Consider the following 21,686-nt stretch of genomic DNA (forward strand, 5'->3'; position numbering starts at 1 on the left):
GATTTTCAGGACCACATGGGAGGCATATTCAATATAAGAGCACTTACACTAAGATGTCGTTAAATGAAATTGGAAACCCTGCATTTATCATGCTTTTCAATAACATATGATCAAATCGCTGAAAGACCCCCTTCCTAAATTATTGAAAACTATCATTCTGCATTGACAATAATATCTTGGTGAAAATTAGATACACCCATTCGGGGTAACACCCTCAAGGTATATCTAATACTTACAGCAGTGTCACTAATCTCAGGTCCCAACATTTTTCTATCACTGGCACAAGTCTTCAGTTTCTTCAGCTCAGCTACCTTAGCAACAGGTGCTTGCTCAGCATGAACACTCCTATAAATAATAAATAAGACAATGTGTTAAATATGATTTATTATTTCATGTTTTGCAAAGGTATACTTTGATCCTTGCGCAAAGAGTATATCATATACAAAAGCGTCACAGAAAATTCACATTATAAAGGAAACATAACAGGACAAAAAGCGCAAGAATAATTAATGCAATTTCTATGTAATTGTCACACACACTTTTATGACCATTTTTCCTGATATTGGGAATTAGAGTATAGTTAGCACATTGGATACACCAATATAGTAATGTTATACACAGTGCATAGCATAATAACATAAAATTTAGATACAATGCTGATCCCTTATTTGTTTCGTCTTGAAATTACAATGAAATACAAAAACTTGGGTATAGAGGTCCTTATCTGTTGTAGACTGGTACCTACCTTTCTACGGATTGAGCAGACTGTTGTGACTTTGTTGGTGTAGATGTCCTACTCTGTTGTGGACTGGAGGAATCATAAGTTTGTACTTTATTACAAGTCTCCTTCCACTACAAAATAAATTGGACAAAACTTAGTCTTAGTCTTTAGTTTTCTATGTTGTGTTTTGTGTACTGTTGTTCGTCTTTTTGTGGTTTTTTTCATTAATGTCCCTTTGGTATCATTTGCCTCTCAATTATCCAAATCTGTTTTTCAACTTTAAAAATAATATCTTATGGTTTTTTTAACCCTTATGTTAAGATTCAGTCAATCAGTGGCTGCAAGGAGTACAGAACTTGCATATTTTATAATAAAATGTAGTACCTGATACTGAATTCTAATGTTAGAATGAATTGTGTGAAACTGTATATCTAAGCAGCGTTTCTATGAACATAGGATCTCTGATATATTTTTTAAATAAAAATACATGAATCTTTGTATTAAAAGATGTGATGAGTTGATTTTAAACACTTATAATGCAGTCAAGGCCATTACATAATAAATGTTATATTTACATTGGCTTTAGAAAAAAATTGCAATTACAATCTCGCTTCTTACTTTTTTTGCTGATCAGTTAGCAATGCAACTCACAATATTCTTAATTTTTTAGCAAAAACAATCATATAATCTAGGCTATTTTCAGTCAGGGGCGTTACTTAAACAAGTAATTTTTTTTAGTTACTTATATAGGTAATTTTTGTTTTTAAAAATAATAAAATAACTCAATAGAGTTATTTTAAATTTCAATAGAAGCATGGACTAAATGTAGTTTTCATGAATTTTTACATCATTTTATATCATAAAATAAAGAATTTATTAGATTTGAGAGGAGTATAGAGATAAAGGGTTACTTTAAAATAATGACAAAAATATTACTTGAATAAGTTATTTTATACATCTTTGAAAGAATTAGTAATAACACTTATTTAAGGAATATATGTAATTGTTTTGGGTTACAAATTATAAATAACTTCAAGTCTTAATTAATTCACAAGTTTCTATCTATTTATATCTGTCTACCTTCAAGATTTTCGAGGAATATTATATTTTAATAGTCCCAAGAGACCAATCTTTGACCCAGAAGCGTCGATATGAAAGATAAGTGCGTCAGAAAGGCAATTAGTGTTTCAGAAGGATTAGATTTTATATTTCATGGCAAAAATAACCAGATGACTGTGAAAATTTATTAAAGCTAGTAAAATCTGTATAATTGGACACCTATAAAAATAATGTTTAGAAAAGTTACTTATATAAGTAATATTTAAAATAGCCTCGTTTTCAACATTACTTGTATAGGTAATTTTAAAAGCTACTTGTTTAAGTAATGCCCCTGACTGATTATAGGAAAGCTTGTAATAGAGGTCTAGAAAGTTTAAACATGTAAATAATATGAATCTGTGATGCTTAACTGAATGTATGCAAATAACAATTAGTTTCTACTCAGTTAAGATATAGAGTAAATTCAGAAGTTTTTGTGTGCATTCGTTAATGCAATTTTTAAACAATGGACAAAAATGCGAAATCAATTATTGCCATTTCAAAAAATACTCCTTAAAAATAATGCTTTCAAAGATTTATAATGCAAGATTTAACTTTTGTTTATCTCATCACAATTTTTCACAATAATAAAAACATCGCAAAAATTATCTGAATTTTCAGAAGATTCTGGGTATGAAAAAATGCCTTTAAAATATTAATTTTTTTCTTGGTAACAATCCTATTTGAACCTACTTCTTCAAATCGTCATATATATCTGACCAATTAAAAACATAAATTCAATTTTTTTGTCATTATTAATTTCATCACCAAATAAATTTACTACATACTTTTCTATAATATCTGTCCCTCTCTTCACGTAAACTTCCGAGGGCAGCCCTATGTAGGTTCAATTCAGCCTCCTGCTTTCCTATTTGTTCTTGTAGGATGTAGGTTTCAGCCTTAAGGCTGTTGATCTCCTCCTGTAAGTACGCTGGCTCTGGGTACTCATTGGGAGGGGGTGGTGGCGGAGGATGGAATGTAGCAGGGCGTAGTCCTCGTGGGGGTACCTCAGGGGGTTCTGGATCAAAGTCAAAAGCATCCTTCAGCTTACAAGCCTGAAAAATGGAGAATAATCTAGCAGGTCATTTTGCTGTGTTTGCCAATTTCATTGGTCTAGGTCCCATATCTAACTGTTTGAGTCTGCTTTTAATTAGGTAAAATTGACAAACAAATGAACAAGTTGAATATGTCTTAGGGTTGGATACGAGTCAATAATTACCAATCTGCTATTGCAAAAAGTCTTATCATTGATATAACCTATCAGCATATTTTATAGGAGTAACATGATGGGTGTCACATGAGGAGCAGGATCAGCTATCCCTTCCAGAGCACCTGAGATTACTCCATTTAGGGGGGTCTCATTGGGGGGTTCTGATCCCGGATCCCGCTTACTGTTTTGTCAGATTCCCGTATCCCGCTTACACTATGTACGTAAGCAATTCTCATTTTTTTGTAATTTCCTGTGTCCCGCTAGACTTCATTTCCGTTTTCACGGCACATTAATTTGACTTTCACGTGTCACGCTTACAATAAATCGGCATTCCCGGGTCACGCTTAGACCCCAATGAGACCCACATTTAGTAGAGTTTGTGTTAGTTTTCTATGTTTTGTCATGGCGTTGTCAGTTTCTCTTTTTGACTAAGAGTTATAAATGTTTTCTTGGTATCTTCAGACCTTTTTTTGACCTGGTTCACTTTGTTCCGTACAGATGTTAATTTGTTGCTATTTACATGACTGTCTCTATTAACATTTTTTCCAATCGTTTACTATCTTTTTTTAAACAAAAGTAAACTAGCTATATGTACACAGCTGTCAATAGTAACAATTACTATAGTGTTTTACTTTCAGTATAAAAAATTAATTTCTTCCAGACTAATACAGTAAATAATTTCATTTACACAGTACACAGAAAACAGTGTGTATCTACCAATGCTTGTTAGCACTGAAGGGTAAAGATTGCTTTCATTCTGCAATGTCAACTTAAAATAAAACAGTGAATTGAAATTGAACACATTTAGGAAATATTTTAAATTGGAGTTATCCTCCCCTTGCCTTTAATTGTTGTAATTGAATTGAAACTTTTTTTTAAAACAGAGTTTCATGCACCTTGAACTTTATATGTAATTTTTAATAAAATAGTTTTCTTGACAAGTATGGTTGTACACATCATTTTCTTAATTGAATATCTGATTATTTATAATTAATCAATTTCTTGGCATGGGCCATGGATTAGACCTAAAAATGTTCACCTCATTGCAGTATGGTGATTGAACTTTCAAAGGAAGAGATGGGGAATGGAAAATAAAGCTATCAACCCATCAACATTATGGTTTTGATTACATTTCAACCATTCTTTACCCAAAAAACGCTTATTTTATTTTCAACCATTCCCCGATTTACCTCTAAAGCCTTTTCCTCTACCCCATCATTAACCTCTTGTTGTATTTCATCTACATTTTCATCTTCATCTCCCTCCTCAGGACTGTTCTTTCTTTCATCGATGGCATTCTCTAATTCTGACACAACTCTTGACAATTCCTCATTTAAATTTGTCACAATGTCTCCTTTGAAAATAAAGTAATTAAGCATAATATAGTGACAAATGAAAACATTTTATTAGAATACATACATGCATAAAATATAAACAATTGAGATGTTGCAAAAAGTCCCAAAGTTTATAAGATATAACTTATGCTGATACTGTCACAAGGTTAATTTTAGCAGTTTAAATTTCAGAATTTCTTATTAAGTCTGTTTATTTTTCAACCTTATTTTGTTCATGATGTTGGTTTTCTTTAAAGACATAACTTACGTAATCAGACATTTTCATTATTTTATCTTAATCAAAAAATTAGCAAAAATAACCCTAGCAAATATTGACCACTTTACGGCATTTAAATTTTCAAAAATATCCTAAATGATGTCTTTGTCAATCCATAACACATCAATATACTGGAAAAATTAATATACAATATACAGGCCTTGTTTTTTATATAAATATTTGAAGATATAATTTTTGGCAGGAAAATTTGTGTCTATTTTCCATATATGCAAATACAACTCCTGATATATCTTTGAGGGATTGTTTCACACAATACACTTTTCCTGATAAAACTTATATACATATGTATACCAACACTAGCAGCCTATGGATTATTTCATACATATTATATCCAAACTATTCCCTATGTATCTACTAGACTCATTCAATGTACTCTTACTACGAAATCTGAGTCTCAGTGTTCTCATGCATACCTCCACTAGGAGAGGTAGCAATGACTGATGGGGCGAAGTCAGAATAATGTATCCAGGTAGGGTGACATGTCTTTCTGTAGACTAACCTTGTGAACTAGCCAAAAAATTCTAGCTCAGCGTGTTGATCTAGTACAAAGCAGGGTTCATACTCATATTACATTTACAAGTTCCTGTCCTGAATATGCATTTGCCATGATTGATTGATTGATTGGTGTTGAACGTCACTCTCAGCATTATTGGCTATATTGTGGAGGTCAGTTTTAATGTTGGAGGAAACCAGAGTGCCCTGAGAGAACCACAACCTTCGACATGAAAACTGACAACCCTAGTTAATTAAATCTGGAGTCAGATAAACCTGCCAGGTGGGGGGTTCAAACTCACAACCTCAGTGTTGAGAGGCTAGTGATACAGTAGTTGGACTACTTAGACAACTCGAACACCAAGGCCCCATCAAACTATGAGGGATTTTTTATAAGCACACAGAGACATCATTCCTAATATATCTAGTATACACCTACCAACACTAGCAGCCTGAGACGGATTATTTTCGTCAATACTCCTTGGATTATTACTCTTAGTACTCTGTACTCCTGGATCTGATTCTTCATATTCTTCTTCTTCTCTGAAAAGAAACAACAGTAAGTTAAAATGAAATAAAAGATGAATGTGTCTGAGGACATGAATGCCCCTGCTCAAGCTTTGCAATTTTCAAAGTTGAAAGGGGCATAACTCTAGAATGGTACATGACTCACAACCTAAATTCGAACTCTGTCTGCATGTTGTGGTTCTTAGCATTGTGTATGAGTTTCATAAAATTTGGATGAGACAAACTTAAGTTAAGAGTCTGGAAACGAAAAAATTTGCAATTTTCCAAGTTATAAAGGGGCATAAATTTAGAACGGTGAGTGACCCACTGCCCAAATTCTGTCTGCTAGTTTTGAATTTAAGCATTGTGTATGAATTTCATAAAATTTGCATTGGGCAAACTTAAGTTAGAGTGCGGAAACGAAAATGAAACGTTCAGAAGGACAGACGGATGGAAAGACAGACAGAAGGAAGGACAAAAAGACAGATGGATGGATGGTCAATGGTAACACTTAATGCCCCTGTTGCCTAACTGTGGGGGCAGAAAAATGATTGAACCAACTCTATTCAACGATTTCTGTTAAAATTAAACTGTGTGTAAACCAGGGGAAAAGTCTAAACTCAACTCTTCTGTCAGGATATATGAAAAAGAAGGTGGGTATATGTCAACGAGACAGCAACCAAGCAGCAAAAATATCCAGAGAGCAATATACAGCCTTCATTCAGATAAGGGATGTTTAACTAGTGAAGAGGGTCTACCTATGTAAATGACACAAAAACTTTCATCCTTAGGGGAAATAAAGGACTAAGTAAGATGTTTCAGCAAACTACATTAATCTCTTGATTCCTAGTTATTACTGTAAACAAATTAATTTTTGCGAGCTATTTATTGTCATGACTTTCAAAAATAAAAAAAACAACATCAATTGAAAATCATGAAAAAATTAACTGCAAAATCGTCTAAAAAAAGTATCTGTAAAAATAACTTTATTTAGTTTTTTGGCAATTCTCAGCCATGCAGGAAAAGAATAAGTACAAAGATATATAATAACTTTATAAATAAACAAAATGAGAAGGATAAAATAATTTTTTGATACAAGACATCAAAATCAAAGTATATCTCAACTAGCTTGATGAGTAACTTATTCATATCCATAAAGTAATCACGTTTCCATCCTACTGAATATGCATGAAATTTTTTGCCACTGGAGGTTTACCAAGCAACAATCAATCAATCTTATGTTTCTTTTTGTTTTTCAGGTTTTTTTGTGTGTTTCACCTGAAAATATTCCACAGAACAGAGTGTTAGGTTTATGATACCTAGAAATATCATTAATCATACCAGGATTTTGTCTCAAAACTTATCAACAACCATCATTTCACACATTAGCTATCTTTTATAAAATTGAGAATGGAAATGGGGAATGAGACAAGAACCCGACCATAGAGCAGACAACAGCTGAAGGCCACCAATGGATCTTCAATGCAGCGAGAAACTCCTGCACCCGGAGACGTCCTTCAGCTGGCCCCTAAACAAATATGTATACTAGTTCAGTGATAATGGACATCATGCTAAACTCCAAATTATACACAAGAAACTAAAATTCAAAATGATAGAAGACTAACAAAGGCCAGAGGCTCCTGACTTGGGACAGGCGCAAAAATGCGGCGGGGTTAAACATGTTTTTTGAGATCTCAACCCTCCCCCTATACCTCTAGCTAATGTAGAAAAAACAAACGCACAACAGTACGCACAGTAAAACTCAGTTCAAGAGAAGTCCGAGTCCGATGTCAGAATAGGAAACAAAAGAAAATAAACAAAATGACAATAATACATAAATAACAACAGACTACTAGCAGTTACTGACATGCCAGCTCCAGACCTCAATTAAACTTATTGACAGATTATGTCCTTATCATATGAATATCAGGCACAATCCCTCCCGTTAGGGGTTTAGTATTATACCATCATAAAATATATGAGAAGAACATAACCCGTGTCATGGCAACAACTGGTTTTAGAATAAATATGTTTAATTCCGATGCAAAGACCCTATAAGTGAATCAATATTAAAGCCAAAATATGCAATCTTTAATGACCTGACAACAGTATCGTAACTATAACCCTTCTTAATAAGTCTGTTTAAAGGTTTTGTTAGCTTTTGAGGGGAATACTGACATTTTTGTGCTTTGTAAAGAATATTACCATAAAAGATTGGATGTGAAATTACTGTACGTATAAGATGTCTGCATGTTGAGTTATATTTACGAATGATGTCCTTATACAGATGATAAAATTTAGTAAATGTTTTGACTAGTTTATGATATCGAAAACCCTGGTGTAATAATTTTTCAGTAATACATAAATTTCTCTCGCTAAAATCTAATACGTTGTTACATACATGAGCGAATCGTACAAGTTGAGATATATAAACACCATAAGATGGTGACAAGGGAACGTCACCATCTAAAAATGGATAATTACCGATAGGAAATGAAAAATCATCTCTTTTATCAATTCATTAAACAAATTCCAATACCTAATGACATTAATTTGGTGTCTCTCTATCTTCTTCCTTAGTTCAGCTATAACACTGTGCAGTTCTGTTATCCTTTCTTCATACCTTCCAGTTGTTTGTTCCAGTCTATCTTCAAAGTCTCTTTGCTGCCGAAGTTTATCAGTCTAAAAAATAATACAAAGATTCAAATAGTGAACAAGGGGAACTAACTGCAAGGCAGAGCATCTTTTTTTTCAATCGGACATATGTATTTCTATCAAGTGACTTACAAGTTTTGCCGATGACTTTGAAATAAAATATTATGTTGATGAAGAGGGGATGCAAAAGTGGTACTGTAGAGGTCAACATGCTGAAAATTTCGAAGTACTTTTGTGACCTAAACCTTTATTCTCTAACCTTATAACTTCATTTGATTCAAGTTCTGGTTTAGGTTAGGCACTAATAAGCATAATGAAGACTAAATGCATAACTAAAGCTAAATGGTGCTTTCAGTATTTACAGATTATAAAACAACAACTTTAAAACTACATGAGCATTTATATTATTATAGAACCTTTGTTGAGGCAGACAATGAATGAGTTCTGACTTCTATTAAAACTTATCAAAGATACTAGGCCTATAATTAGGTATGGCAGACATGCCTTTTGTCTACATAAAGACTCATCAATGGTGCTCAAGTCAAAACAGTTGCAAAACCAAATCAAATATTATGAAATTTGAAGAGCATAATAATCTAAAATTCTGAAATGTTTTGCCAAATTATATATGTTTTTCTTTAATGAGTATTTTTTTTAAAGGTACTTATAATTAAATTACCTGTAATTTGTTAAGTTGTTTTTCAAGCGCATCTCTCTCACTAATCACACGATGAAGTCTGTTGTTGATTTCAATTATCTCCCCTTTCAATGAAGTTAATGCTGCCAGGTGGAGCTAAAAAGAAACAACTTTCTGAAAATATATTTGTGTACATAAAAAAAGATCAACTGTCTTCATGATAGGGTGCACATGCTCCTCTCGTGTATGATAAGTCATGAGCTCGTGCCCAGCCTGGTAAAAAAAACTTTAAAATTGGTAACTGCTGCTCATCCAAGCACACAACATTAAAGAACAAATTTGGGTCAGCTAGGGTGCCAGGATAACTTTTATGGGAAGAGTCACTTTTGTTACCTTAAGAGCTACCATGTTTAAAATCTGGCTCAGTGTGTCAGTGTGTCAGTCTAGAAGGAAGCAGGTGTCATGTTCACATCAATTAAAACAAGTTATCATCCTGATTGAGCCAGATATATTTTAAACCTGGAGATTAAGCAGACATTAATCAATCAATCAACAATTATTACTAAGAAGTATGGGATATTTAAACTTTTTATATGTGCTAATGAATCAATCACATGTTTTCAAATACTGCACTGATTGTTCTGATTGGCAAAGTTTTCTAGTAACATCCTCTGAACATAAAATTTTTACAAGAAACATGGAATATTCAAACTTTTATATGTGCTAATGAATCCATCACAGGTTTTGAAATACTGTAGTAATTGTTCTGATTGCCAAAGTTTTCTCGTAACATTCTCTGATATAACATTACAGTAACTGTATGTAATATATTGTGAATATTATAAACCAAGCGGGGTACACTGTACATCTATGAAAACCTAGCAAATAAAGCAATAAAACAAACAAGAAAAGGGTATAATAACAATGCATAAAGCAACCAATGTCTTTTATTTCTGTGGATGCATAAATTTCTAGAAGAAATATATTGACCTCGACCTCTGGTCTTGGTAAATATAATATTCTTAAGTTCTTAAGTAACACCCTTATATATCCATCTTATTAAAAGTTGTTCATTGCACAAATAAAACATTTTTTTAGGCCAAAACAAAAAATGGGAATGTTTTAAATCTGTCACCCCACGTCCCCACTAACCCTATTTTTAACCTCTTAATATAAAAATAAGTAGATGTGGTATGATTGCCAATGAGACAACTATCCACCAAAGTTATCCTACCCTATCTTACCCTAATTTTATACCATTTTCTATTAAGTGCAAATAAAGTCACAATGTCATATAGCCTCAAGTAAAAAATATTAAAAAAATTCTTACTTACCAATTTAACCTATTTTTTCTGCATATAACAGTTGACATGTATTTTTTTTACCTTCTAACTGTTAACATAAACTACACACACATTAAACACGAAAATAACTTTACTTCCTAAATTTGCTACTTTTCAATATAGAATATTAAGATATAACAGGGAAATTATACTGATTATTATAATGATTACCCTATTGTAATCTGAAATATATATATGATTTTCAAATATTCGATATCTTCATAAATTGTTACATACTTCTAGCCATAGTCAGGGAATTTAAAGGCACAATAGCAAAAAGAATATGAAATGCTGCTGATATAAGATTCAATTTGAAAGACCATTTAAAAATATGCAAAATATTTTTGTTTCAGCAACAGAATAATAATATATTATACCATCTATAAACTCAATGTTGTAACCAAGATTCCCTGGAGTAACAATTATTCATTAAGTTTGACATTTTCAAGCATCATTTCCATATTTGAACAGAACATGATGAAATACTGTAATATTTACAGAGCACTTATAAATAGAAAATGAATAGGAAAGAAGAGTCTTGATTTTAGATAAGAACTGAATTAACTACTCAATTACACTTTTCCTGTTTAATTTTCCAGTTTAAAAATTCCTGTTTTTTTATATATTTTTTAACCAGCTGTTCTGATATCCTGACACTCGATATTTGCTGCTTAAATTAAGAATACATGAAAAGCTAAATGATCAAAAGGGATTTAAAAAAATTACTGTGTATTCATTATTATTGGTTGGATTCCAATTTTCATGTATTTCCTTGGTATAGGTAAACTTTGAATACAAATGTTCAAGGCAGTATTAATTGATAATAGACTGAAGGTTGCAGACTTTGACAATACCATAAAATCAAATATCCATGACTGGTGATTGCTTTACGCCGCATCAGCACAAAAAGCATCATCACAAAAAGACTATATCTCAGAGAGTCCATGAAAATACAACTTTTCCTCTAGATACACAAAAAATTATATTTAAAAATAAGAAACTACTGTAACAGTGGCCAAATCGTAACCAGTGGTCATCTAGCTTTGCCTTCGGAGGAAGTTGAAATATGAGTTTCTTAATACCAGTAATTTCTGCATTTATAAATGGAGAATTTAAGAAAGATATGTAACAAAAAAGTAAAATAACAAAAATACGGAACTGCAAGGAAAATTCAAAATGGAAAGTCCCTTATCAAATGGCAAAATCAAAAGCTCAAACACATCAAACAAATGGAAAATAACTGTCATATTCCTGACTTGGTACAGGCATTTCCTTATGTAGTTTACAAGTTATGCCAGTTACCAAACCATGGAGTAATGAGCTGATGATACCCTCCAGTATATGTTAAAAATAGAGGGGTAAGACACCAAGCTTAAGGGATCATTCCAAACTCATACGTTGTCGAAAAACTGACAATAAACACCATGGTATAAAAGGAAAAGGACAAAAAGACATACAAGTCTACAAAACACTTGATAGAAAACTATAGATTAAACAACACGAACTCCACCAAAAAAAAACTAGAGGCTCTCAAGAGCCTATGTCGCTCACCTGTATTTACTGATGCTTTGGAATTCATGTAAAATAGGGTTAAAATCATAATTAAAAGTATTAGATATTAGATATTATAATGATAATTAAGATAATAACAAATAAAATGCTTCGCTGGGCGCAGCTTGATACGACCGCAGAGGTCGAACCCTGAACAGTTGGGGCAAGTATGGACACAACATTCAAGCTTGATACAGCTCTGAATTTGGATTGTGATTAAATATTTGACACAGCATAGGTTTCTGACACAGAAAGAATGTGGTCTAAGGACTTGAATTTTTTTAATTTACCTATTATGGTACAATGTCCAAAATCAAAATACATGGTTAGATTCAGCATATCAAAGAACCCCATATATTCAATTTTTGTTAAAATCAAACTAAGTTTAATTTTGGACCCTTTGGACCTTAATGTAGACCAACTTAAAAAACAGGACCCAAAATTAAAAATCTAAATACACGGTTAGATTTGGCATATCAAAGAACCCCAGTAATTCAATTTTTGATGAAATAAAACAAAGTTTAATTTTGGACCCTTTTTACCTCAATATGAACCAATTTGATAGTGGGATCCACAAATAAAAAATCTAAATACATGGTTAGATTCAGCATATCAAAGAACCCCATATATTCAATTTTTGTTGAAATCAAACAAAGTTTAATTTTGGACCTCAATTTGGACCAACTTGAAAACTGGGCCAAAAATCAAAAATCTAAATACATGTTTAGATTCAGCATATCAAAGAACCCCAAGAATTCAATTTTTGTTAAAATCAAACAAAGTTTAATTTTGGACCCTTTGGACCTTAATGTAGACCAATTTGAAAACTGGACCCAAAATTAAAAATCTAAATACACGGTTAGATTCGGCATAACAAATAAATAAATGTGGTCAAAGATTTTACAAATCTAATGCGCCATACTGTGCAATTAAAGATTACTTCTTGAAATTTTTCAATATTTGAAATTTGAAAAAAAAAAAATATTTGAAGAATAATTCTTTTTAATTTCTGAAATCTGAAATGAGAAAAAATTGACCTCCACAATTTCTTTTTACCCCACCCCCCCCCCCCCCCCCCCCTCCATTTTTTCCCCAAAAAAATTCTTTCCTTCAAGATATGGTCATAATCTCAATTCAAATTTCCAATGGAGTTTGCAACCATAATTACCCATTTAAATTTACCATAGTGCTAACTTAATCTATTTTATAATAGAATTTGAAATATAGTGTCAAATCTTTCATATGGATTTTTTTGTAAAAAAAAAAGATGCAACATTTGCAGATATTTTTACTGGCCTTCCTTTATAAATATGCATTTCTTTAAACATAATTTAAAAGCAGTGTAAGGGAAGTAACAAAACATTGTATTTGGATTACCTCCCTTACACTGTTTTAAATTATCTTAATTGTTCATTAACCATTACTTTATACATAATTTAAAAGCAGTGTAAGGGAGGTAATTTCAATGATGTATTTGATTTATCTCCCTTACACTGCTTTAAATTATGTTTTGTACTAAAGTATTTGTCCATTAACCAGGACAACCTTGTTTTTCCCCCTTTTTTTGTCCCTAATTCCTAAACGGTTTGAGCCATAGCCCCCCAAAGCAAATCCTAACCATCCCTTTATGGTATGGAAACTTGTAGTATAATTTCAGAGAGATCCATACACCGTTCCACAGTTATTGTCTGGAAACTAGAAAATGCTTATTTTTGGCCCCTAATTCCTTAACTGTTGGTACCATAACCCCCAAAATCAATCCCAACCTTCCTTTTGTGGTATTTAACCTTATGGTAAAATTTCAAAGAGATCCATTCACTTAAACTAAAGTTAGAGTGCGAAAACCAATGTGTCTTTGGACGACGACAACGACAACGACGACGCCAACGTCATACCAATATACGACGGTCGTATAAAAACTGCAAAATTTCTGTAAAATTACTAACTCAGGGGCAGCAACCCAACAACGGTTGTCGAATTCATCTGATAAATCTAAATCTGATGAACATTTTTGCCTCCTGTCAGATTTGCTCTAAATGCTTTAGTTTCAGAAATATAAACCAAAAACTGCATTTTACCCCTATGTTCTATTTTTAACCAAGTCGGCCATGATGGTTGGAAGGCTGGGTCATCGGACACTATTTTTAAACTCTTAATATAAAAATAAGTAGATGTGGTATGATTGCCAATGAGACAACTATCCACCAAAGTTATCCACCAAAGTTATCCTACCCTATCTTACCCTAATTTTATACCATTTTCTATTAAGTGCAAATAAAGTCACAATGTCATATAGCCTCAAGTAAAATATGTTAAAAAAATTCTTAACTACCAATTTAACCTATTTTTTCTTCATATTACAGTTGACATGTATTTTTTTTTACCTTCTAACTGTTAACATAAACTACACACACATTAAATACGCAAATAACTTTACTTCCTAAATTTGCTACTTTTCAATATAGAATATTAAGACATAACAGGGAAATTATTCTGATATTACCCTTTTGTAATCATATATATATATATATATATATGATTTTCAAATATTCGATATCTTCATAAATTGTTACATACTTCTAGCCATAGTCAGGGAATTTAAAGGCACAATAGCAAAAAGAATATGAAATGCTGCTGATATAAGATTTAATTTGAAAGACCATTTAAAAATATGCAAAATATTTTTGTTTCAGCAACAGAATAATAATATATTATACCATCTATAAACTCAATGTTGTAACCAAGATTCCCTGGAGTAACAATTATTCATTAAGTTTGACATTTTCAAGCATCATTTCCATATTTGAACAGAACATGATGAAATACTGTAATATTTACAGAGCACTTATAAATAGAAAACGAATAGGAAAGAAGAGTCTTGATTTTAGATAAGAACTGAATTAACTACTCAATTACACTTTTCCTGTTAAATTTTCCAGTTTAAAAATTCCTGATTTTTTATATATTTTTTATCCAGCTGTTCTGATATCCTGACATTCGATATTTGCTGCTTAAATTAAGAAGCTATTATCTTTTTAATGGATATAACTATGAAAGATAAAAGGTATTAAAACTTTGATTATCACCTTTTCGGTCACAATATTGGCCATACTTCTATCGATCTATATATATATTGAGTGTGTTTTATTCTTTGGTTGTGTTTGTGGTTATAATATGTACTTAACAATTTCTTAGCATGTGTATTTTATTAAGCTTATCACATTACAACAATTCCTCTGTTCCTGAGCAATGGAATTTACATTTTAAATTTGGTGTGTCTGAGGCACTTTTCTGTATTTACCATTGTTGAGGAACACTCAGGACAAACCATGAATTGAAAGCCAAATAGGATGTATACATATAAATAATTACTTGAATACATGAAAAGCTAAATGATCAAAAGGGATTTAAAAATATTACTGTGGATTCATTATTATTCGTTGGATTCCAATTTTCATGGATTTCATAGGCCAGTGTTCCCACCTGCCCAAAATAGAAGGGCGGACCGCCCTTGGTGCCCTTACCCCCGCCCTTCTGCCCTCCAAGGCAAAAAAATGCACCCCTCTGCCTTTTCAAAAAATAAACTTTTCATGGCATACAGTTAAATACCTAGCCTTTGGCAATTTTATCACCTCTGTTAATGATTGTTTTCTGCTAATTAAGTGATTAAAGATAATTGAACAAATAATTAGATCTTTAATACAAAATGAAAGTGTCCACATGTTATCCATTTGTAATGTTTATGTACAGCATGTACACCTGAAAATTTTATCTAAGTAATCTATTAGTAATAGGTATAGGTTAACCTTGAATTCAACTGTTCAATGCAGTATTAATTTATAATAGAATGAATGTATGCCGCAGACTTTGACAATACCATAAAATCAAATATCCATGAAAATATTGATTGACTGGTGATTGCTTTACGCCGCATCAGCACAAAAAGACTATACGCAGAGAATCCATGAAAATACAACTTTTCCTCTATACACAAAAAATGATACCTAAAAATAAGATACCAGTGTAACAGTGGCCAAATCGTAACCAACGGTCATCTAGCTCTGCCTTCGGAGGAAGTTGAAATATGAGTTTCTTAATACCAGTAATTTCTGTATTTATAAATGGAGAATTTAAGAAAGATATGTAACAAAAAAGTAAAATGACAAAAATACCGAATTGCAAGGAAAATTCAAAATGGAAAGTCCCTTATCAAATGGCAAAATCAAAAGCTCAAACACATCAAACAAATGGAAAATAACTGTCATATTCCTGACTTGGTACAGGCATTTCCTTATGTAGTTTACAAGTTATGCCAGTTACCAAACCATGGAGTAATGAGCTGATGATACCCTCCAGTATATGTTAAAAATAGAGGGGTAAAGACACCAAGCTTAAGGGATCATTCCAAACTCATAAGTTGTCGAAAAAAACTGACAATAAACACCATGGTATAAAAGGAAAAGGACAAAAAGACATACAATTCTACAAAACACTTTATAGAAAACTATAGATTAAACAACACGAACTCCACCAAAAACCAATAACCTTTCATTGACACTCTTTAAGTACCAGTCTTTGTAAGGATTAGGCAATTCAAATAAAATTCAAAACATGGTCAGAGAAAACCCGCCAACCTTACCATGCTATTTTGAAGAAACCATCATCCTGAACTAGAAATAATGTCTTTCATTTCTGTATTTCTGGTAATTCAAAATAACTCAAGATAAAATTGGTTAGAATGATAGCATTACTACCTATTATGAACTGAAATGCTATAGTTGTTAATTTCTGTATCATTTGGTCTCTTGTGAAGAGTTGTCTGATTGGCAATCATACCACATCTTCTTATTTTTTATTCAGTGGGTTTTTATTTGTCATGTTTTCACCACTGCCTGATTCTTAGGCAGACTGGCATTCAAACGTTTGAGGACGCTTGACTATAATTTAAAGTACTACACTCCCCTCTGAAAAATGTAAGATTATGTCACATTTAAGCAGGAAATGACTGAGTACTTTTAAAAGTACTTTTCTTTTATATATGAATTGTTTTCAGTATCAGTTTCCTTTGAATACTAACATACTTATGTACCTTTAAGTCCGAACCACTGTGAAGTCGATCCTTTGATGATGACAATGTATGATTTACTTTGGACGGTGACAAGTCAAAACTTGACCAGGACTTTTTACAGGTTATTATCGGTGGTCTGTGTTTAATGTCACTGTTCTCCTCTACAGAACGAGAATGAATTAACTTCCCCTGTTTATCGATAAGACAATAGTAAGACATTGTCAATGTTTAACTGCTTCAACTTTGAACTGATATACAATCAATACTGTGTCTGAAGTTCTTACTACAGTAAAAGTGTCACATGGTTTTAAACTTCAGTTTTCAATTTCTAAATTTTTCTTCACCAATACCGAGTGTAACATAGTTTGGTTCTTTGTAAATTAATCTAGCTACATTTTATCAAAGGCTGCCTAAAGTTTCTATTGTTGTATCATTAACACGCTTCGCTTCATAGTATAGCAAAATAGATCCACTACATGTATGTCAAAGTTCAGATGTCCAAATTTATACTTTTTCATAATCAAAACAATAACATTATTAAGACTTTGGTTGTCTCACTATCAGACCAAAACAAAACTGTCTGCATAAAACATTTGGTGATACGATCAAGTGTCTCTCTAATTTAGTTCTTACTGTAAATTCATTATACAATGTCAATATTCCGATAGCTTTGCAATCTTTGTGAAGCAAAGCTATAATAACAGTTTCTGTTGCTTCCAGTTGTTTTTAACTATTTCCATCACCAATATATCATCAAATGTTGAGCTAAACTGTTTCAAACAAGAAATGATTGTAACAGGATGCTGTTACGAAGTCTCCCAAACGAAGCTTCCATAATTCGTAATTCCCAGGGTCGTCTGACATTGGGCAAAGTCCAGTGAAAATTGGTTTGGTAAAGTTGTATGCATTAGTGATGCCTGGGGACTAACCCTGTATATCATTCAAATCATCTTGGCATGACAAACCAGAATATATATGGTTTAGGGGTGGGGATCTCGACCACTTACAAGATACTAGAACATTGGGGGTGGGGGGAACCCCTGGTGACTGACCCTATACATCATTCAAATGTTCGAGACATGAAGATCAGGAATATATATGGTTTAGGGGTGGGGATCTCGATCATTGACAAGATATTAGAACATTGGGGGTGGGGGTGGGGGGGGGGAACCCCTAGGGACTGACCCTATACATCATTCAAATGTTAGAGACATGACGAACAGGAATATATATGGTCTAGGGGTGGGGATCTCGACCATTTACAAGATATTAGAACATTGGGGGTGGGGGAACCCCTGGGGACTGACCCTATACATCATTCAAATGTTTAAGATATGACGAACAGGAATAGATTTGGTTTAGGGGTGGGGATCTCAACCAATTACAAGACATTAAAATTTCTCAAATGGCAGGGGGTAGGGGATGACCCCTGGGGACTAACCCAGTATATCATTCAAACCATCTTTGCATGACAAACCAGAATATATATGGTTTAGGGGTGGGGATCTTGACCACTTACAAGATATTAGAACTTTCTCAAATGGCAGGGGGTGGAAGATGACCCCTGGGGACTAACCCTGTATATTTTCAAACCATCTTTGCAAGACAAACCAGAATATATATGGTTTAGGGGTGGGGATCTTGACCACTTACAAGATATTAGAACTTTCTTAAATGGCAGGGGTATGGGGTGACCCCGGGGGACTAACCCTGTACAACATTCAAACCATCTTTGCATGACTAACCAGAATATATATGGTTTAGGGGTGGGGATCTCGACCACTTACAAGATATTAGAACTTTCTTAAATGGCAGGGGGTGGGGGTGACCCCTGGGGACTAACCCTGTATTTAATTTGATTTGCTTTATAATGACAAACCAGAATATATATGGTTTAGGGGTGGGGATCTCAACCATTTACAAGATATTAGAACTTTCTCAAATGGCAGGGGGTCGGGATGACCCCTGGGGACTAACCCTGTATATCATTCAAACCATCTTAGCATGACAAACCAGAATATATATGGTTTAGGGGTGGGGATCTTGACCACTTACAAAATATTAGAACTTTCTTAAATGACAGGGGGTGGGGCGACCCCTGGAGACTAACCCTGTATTTCATTTGATTTGCTTTATAATGACAAACCAGAATATATATGGTTTAGGGGTGGGGATCTTGACCATTTACAAGATATTAGTACTTTCTCAAATGGCAGGGGGTCAGGATGACCCCTGGGGACTAACCCTGTATATCATTCAAACCATCTTAGCATGACAAACCAGAATATATATGGTTTAGGGGTGGGGATCTTGACCACTTACAAGATATAAGAACTTTCTTAAATGGCAGGGGGTGGGGGTGACCCCTGGAGACTAACCCTGTATTTCATTTGATTTGCTTTATAATGACAAACCAGAATATATATGGTTTAGGGGTGGGGATCTTGACCATTTACAAGATATTAGTACTTTCTCAAATGGCAGGGGGTCAGGATGACCCCTGGGGACTAACCCTGTATATCATTCAAACCATCTTAGCATGACAAACCAGAATATATATGGTTTAGGGGTGGGGATCTTGACCACTTACAAGATATAAGAACTTTCTTAAATGGCAGGGGGTGGGGTGACCCCTGGGGACTAACCCTGTATTCCATTTGATTTGCTTTATAATGACAAACCAGAATATATATGGTTTAGGGGTGGGGATCTCGACCATTTACAAGATATTAGAACTTTCTCAAATGGCAGGGGGTTGGGATGACCCCTGAGGACTAACCCTGTATATCATTCAAACCATCTTAGCATGACAAACCAGAATATATATGGTTTAGGGGTGGGGATCTTGACCACTTACAAGGTATTAGAACTTTCTTAAATGGCAGGGGGTGGGGGTGACCCCTGGGGACTAACCCTGTATTTCATTTAATGTGTTTTATCATTTAGAACATTTTCAATTAAAAAGATTGTGTCTATCACAAACGGTTTTCAATTTATAATCATTTGAAAATTAAAAAAAATAAAATCCCATAGGGTTCTATAGTAAAACCCTCCTTTCTTTCGCCCCTCAAAGTACCCCTTTATAAACCCTATTGCACAAACAAAACCCTGATTGCACCACTAGACATGTTAGTCTAACATATTGTGAAATCCTAAGTTAATCTGACAAGCGGTTTTGGAGAACGGGTGCGGACAAGTTCAAATTTAAAAGTGGCGGAAGAGGAAGAGGAAGAAGAATAATAATAATAATAACTGAGCAAAAACAATAAGTCTTCCCAAACTTCGTTTGGGAGACTTAATAACACGTCAGTAAGAACAATTTACAAAATTGAAAAAGAAGATTGAAAATGATCACATACTATCAGTTTCAAGCAGGAAAATCACATTTTAAAAACTCGTTTAACTTCAAAGGTAACTGAACTTATGTAACAATAATCCTCCTTCCTCTTCCTCAAAATAAATTTTAATGTTAAATCTTCATTTTATAATTTCTTTCCTGTGTTTATTTTTATATCTTTTCCTGTTGTTAAATAGAATTCTTTCGTTATTGGTCATCTTCATTCAGGGCTATTCCAAAATTTAAAATATTGGGGGATTAGAAGGCACTTTTTCGAACCCATAGAATTTCAATTAGAAATGTAATATGTTATTGTGTGGAAACTATGAGCACATTTGTTTCTAACCTAAACAATGTAAACGATTACGTGCTTATTCGTTTAATCCATTTGTTTCTTACATTTTTTGGTCAACGTTGACATTGTTCACGTAAACGATGTACACACAAAATAGTCGCGCGAGCATGCGCTGTTTTCGCAAAGTCTTGGTCGTTCATTTCCCGCACTTTTACCTGTCTGTTTGTAGTGCGTGTGTGTAATCTCACTACGCAGGGTCGATAAAATTCATTAAACGATGTATTTGTTTCTAGCAGCTGAACATTTACTAAACGATAGTCATCGATGACAAAATTTCGGTTAGAAACAAATGCACTAGTACTCTTAATTATCAATTTTAGGTACCTTACAATCTCCTCATCTATGACTAATTAAGGAATAGCCAGTTTTCTATATTTCTTAGGAACAGTATCCCCTTAGAGAAATAAAACTGTTTCCTTTTCAATGATTTCATTTTATTCAAAACTACAGTAATCAATTATAAAAATGTACTGAATTTTAAAATAATAAAATTTAACTTTTTCAGGACTTTTAATGAGACACATTTCATACTTGTTGACTCTTAAATGGGAAATATAAATACAATCCCCTTCTCTGACATTGCCTACAGATGTCAAACGAAAAACATGATACTTTTAACTGAATTAGTAGTAAATGCATAAAACCAAGTTGAGTAAAATTTAAAAGACATTTATAGTGCCAAAGATACTAAAGACATTTCTCTTACATATGTAATTTCATTATCATCAATACTGAAATAAACATGAATTAAGTAACGAATTAAGTAACTTTTGTGTAATTACAACATATCAAGCAGACAGGCAACAGGAAACAGATTTTCTGCAACATGTATTAGCTGTTATTGATTATTCATCTTAAATTCTTGTTAAAATAATTTTCTGTTTACATTTCCTTGTTGATGTGATTCTTTGCTCTTTCTACATTCAGTTAAAATTCCTTCAAGTAGCACTGACATAATTAAAGATTATCTAAAGTTTTGAAATGGAGAAGGATTTTCTTGTGATTCTTTGCTCTTTTTACATTCAGTTAAAATTCGTCCAAGAAGCTTTTAATACAGACATCTATAAGTTAAAAGGAAGT

At 33.1% G+C, this 21,686-nt stretch overlaps 1 protein-coding gene across 3 annotated transcripts in view; it reads right to left on the reverse strand.

Moving 5' to 3' along the window:
- Positions 1–21,686, reverse strand: part of LOC127721945 (colorectal mutant cancer protein-like) — a 64,747-nt gene that overhangs the window by 14,301 nt on the left and 28,760 nt on the right. For 2 of the 3 annotated variants that reach the window (XM_052228792.1, XM_052228794.1), the window contains 7 exons: positions 8,995–9,108; positions 8,200–8,342; positions 5,593–5,696; positions 4,220–4,383; positions 2,608–2,874; positions 746–852; positions 237–345 (listed from right to left, as the gene is read on the reverse strand). In XM_052228792.1, the coding sequence (XP_052084752.1) occupies positions 237–345; positions 746–852; positions 2,608–2,874; positions 4,220–4,383; positions 5,593–5,696; positions 8,200–8,342; positions 8,995–9,108 (1,008 nt within the window). Of the gene's footprint in view, positions 1–236; positions 346–745; positions 853–2,607; positions 2,875–4,219; positions 4,384–5,592; positions 5,697–8,199; positions 8,343–8,994; positions 9,109–16,935; positions 17,692–21,686 lie in introns of those variants that run through there. The other variant, XM_052228793.1, reaches the window with a different exon arrangement.

Source organism: Mytilus californianus, unplaced genomic scaffold (genome assembly GCF_021869535.1).
Source record: "Mytilus californianus isolate M0D057914Y unplaced genomic scaffold, xbMytCali1.0.p SCAF_12, whole genome shotgun sequence".
In the NCBI taxonomy this organism is placed as follows: Eukaryota; Metazoa; Mollusca; class Bivalvia; order Mytilida; family Mytilidae; genus Mytilus; species Mytilus californianus.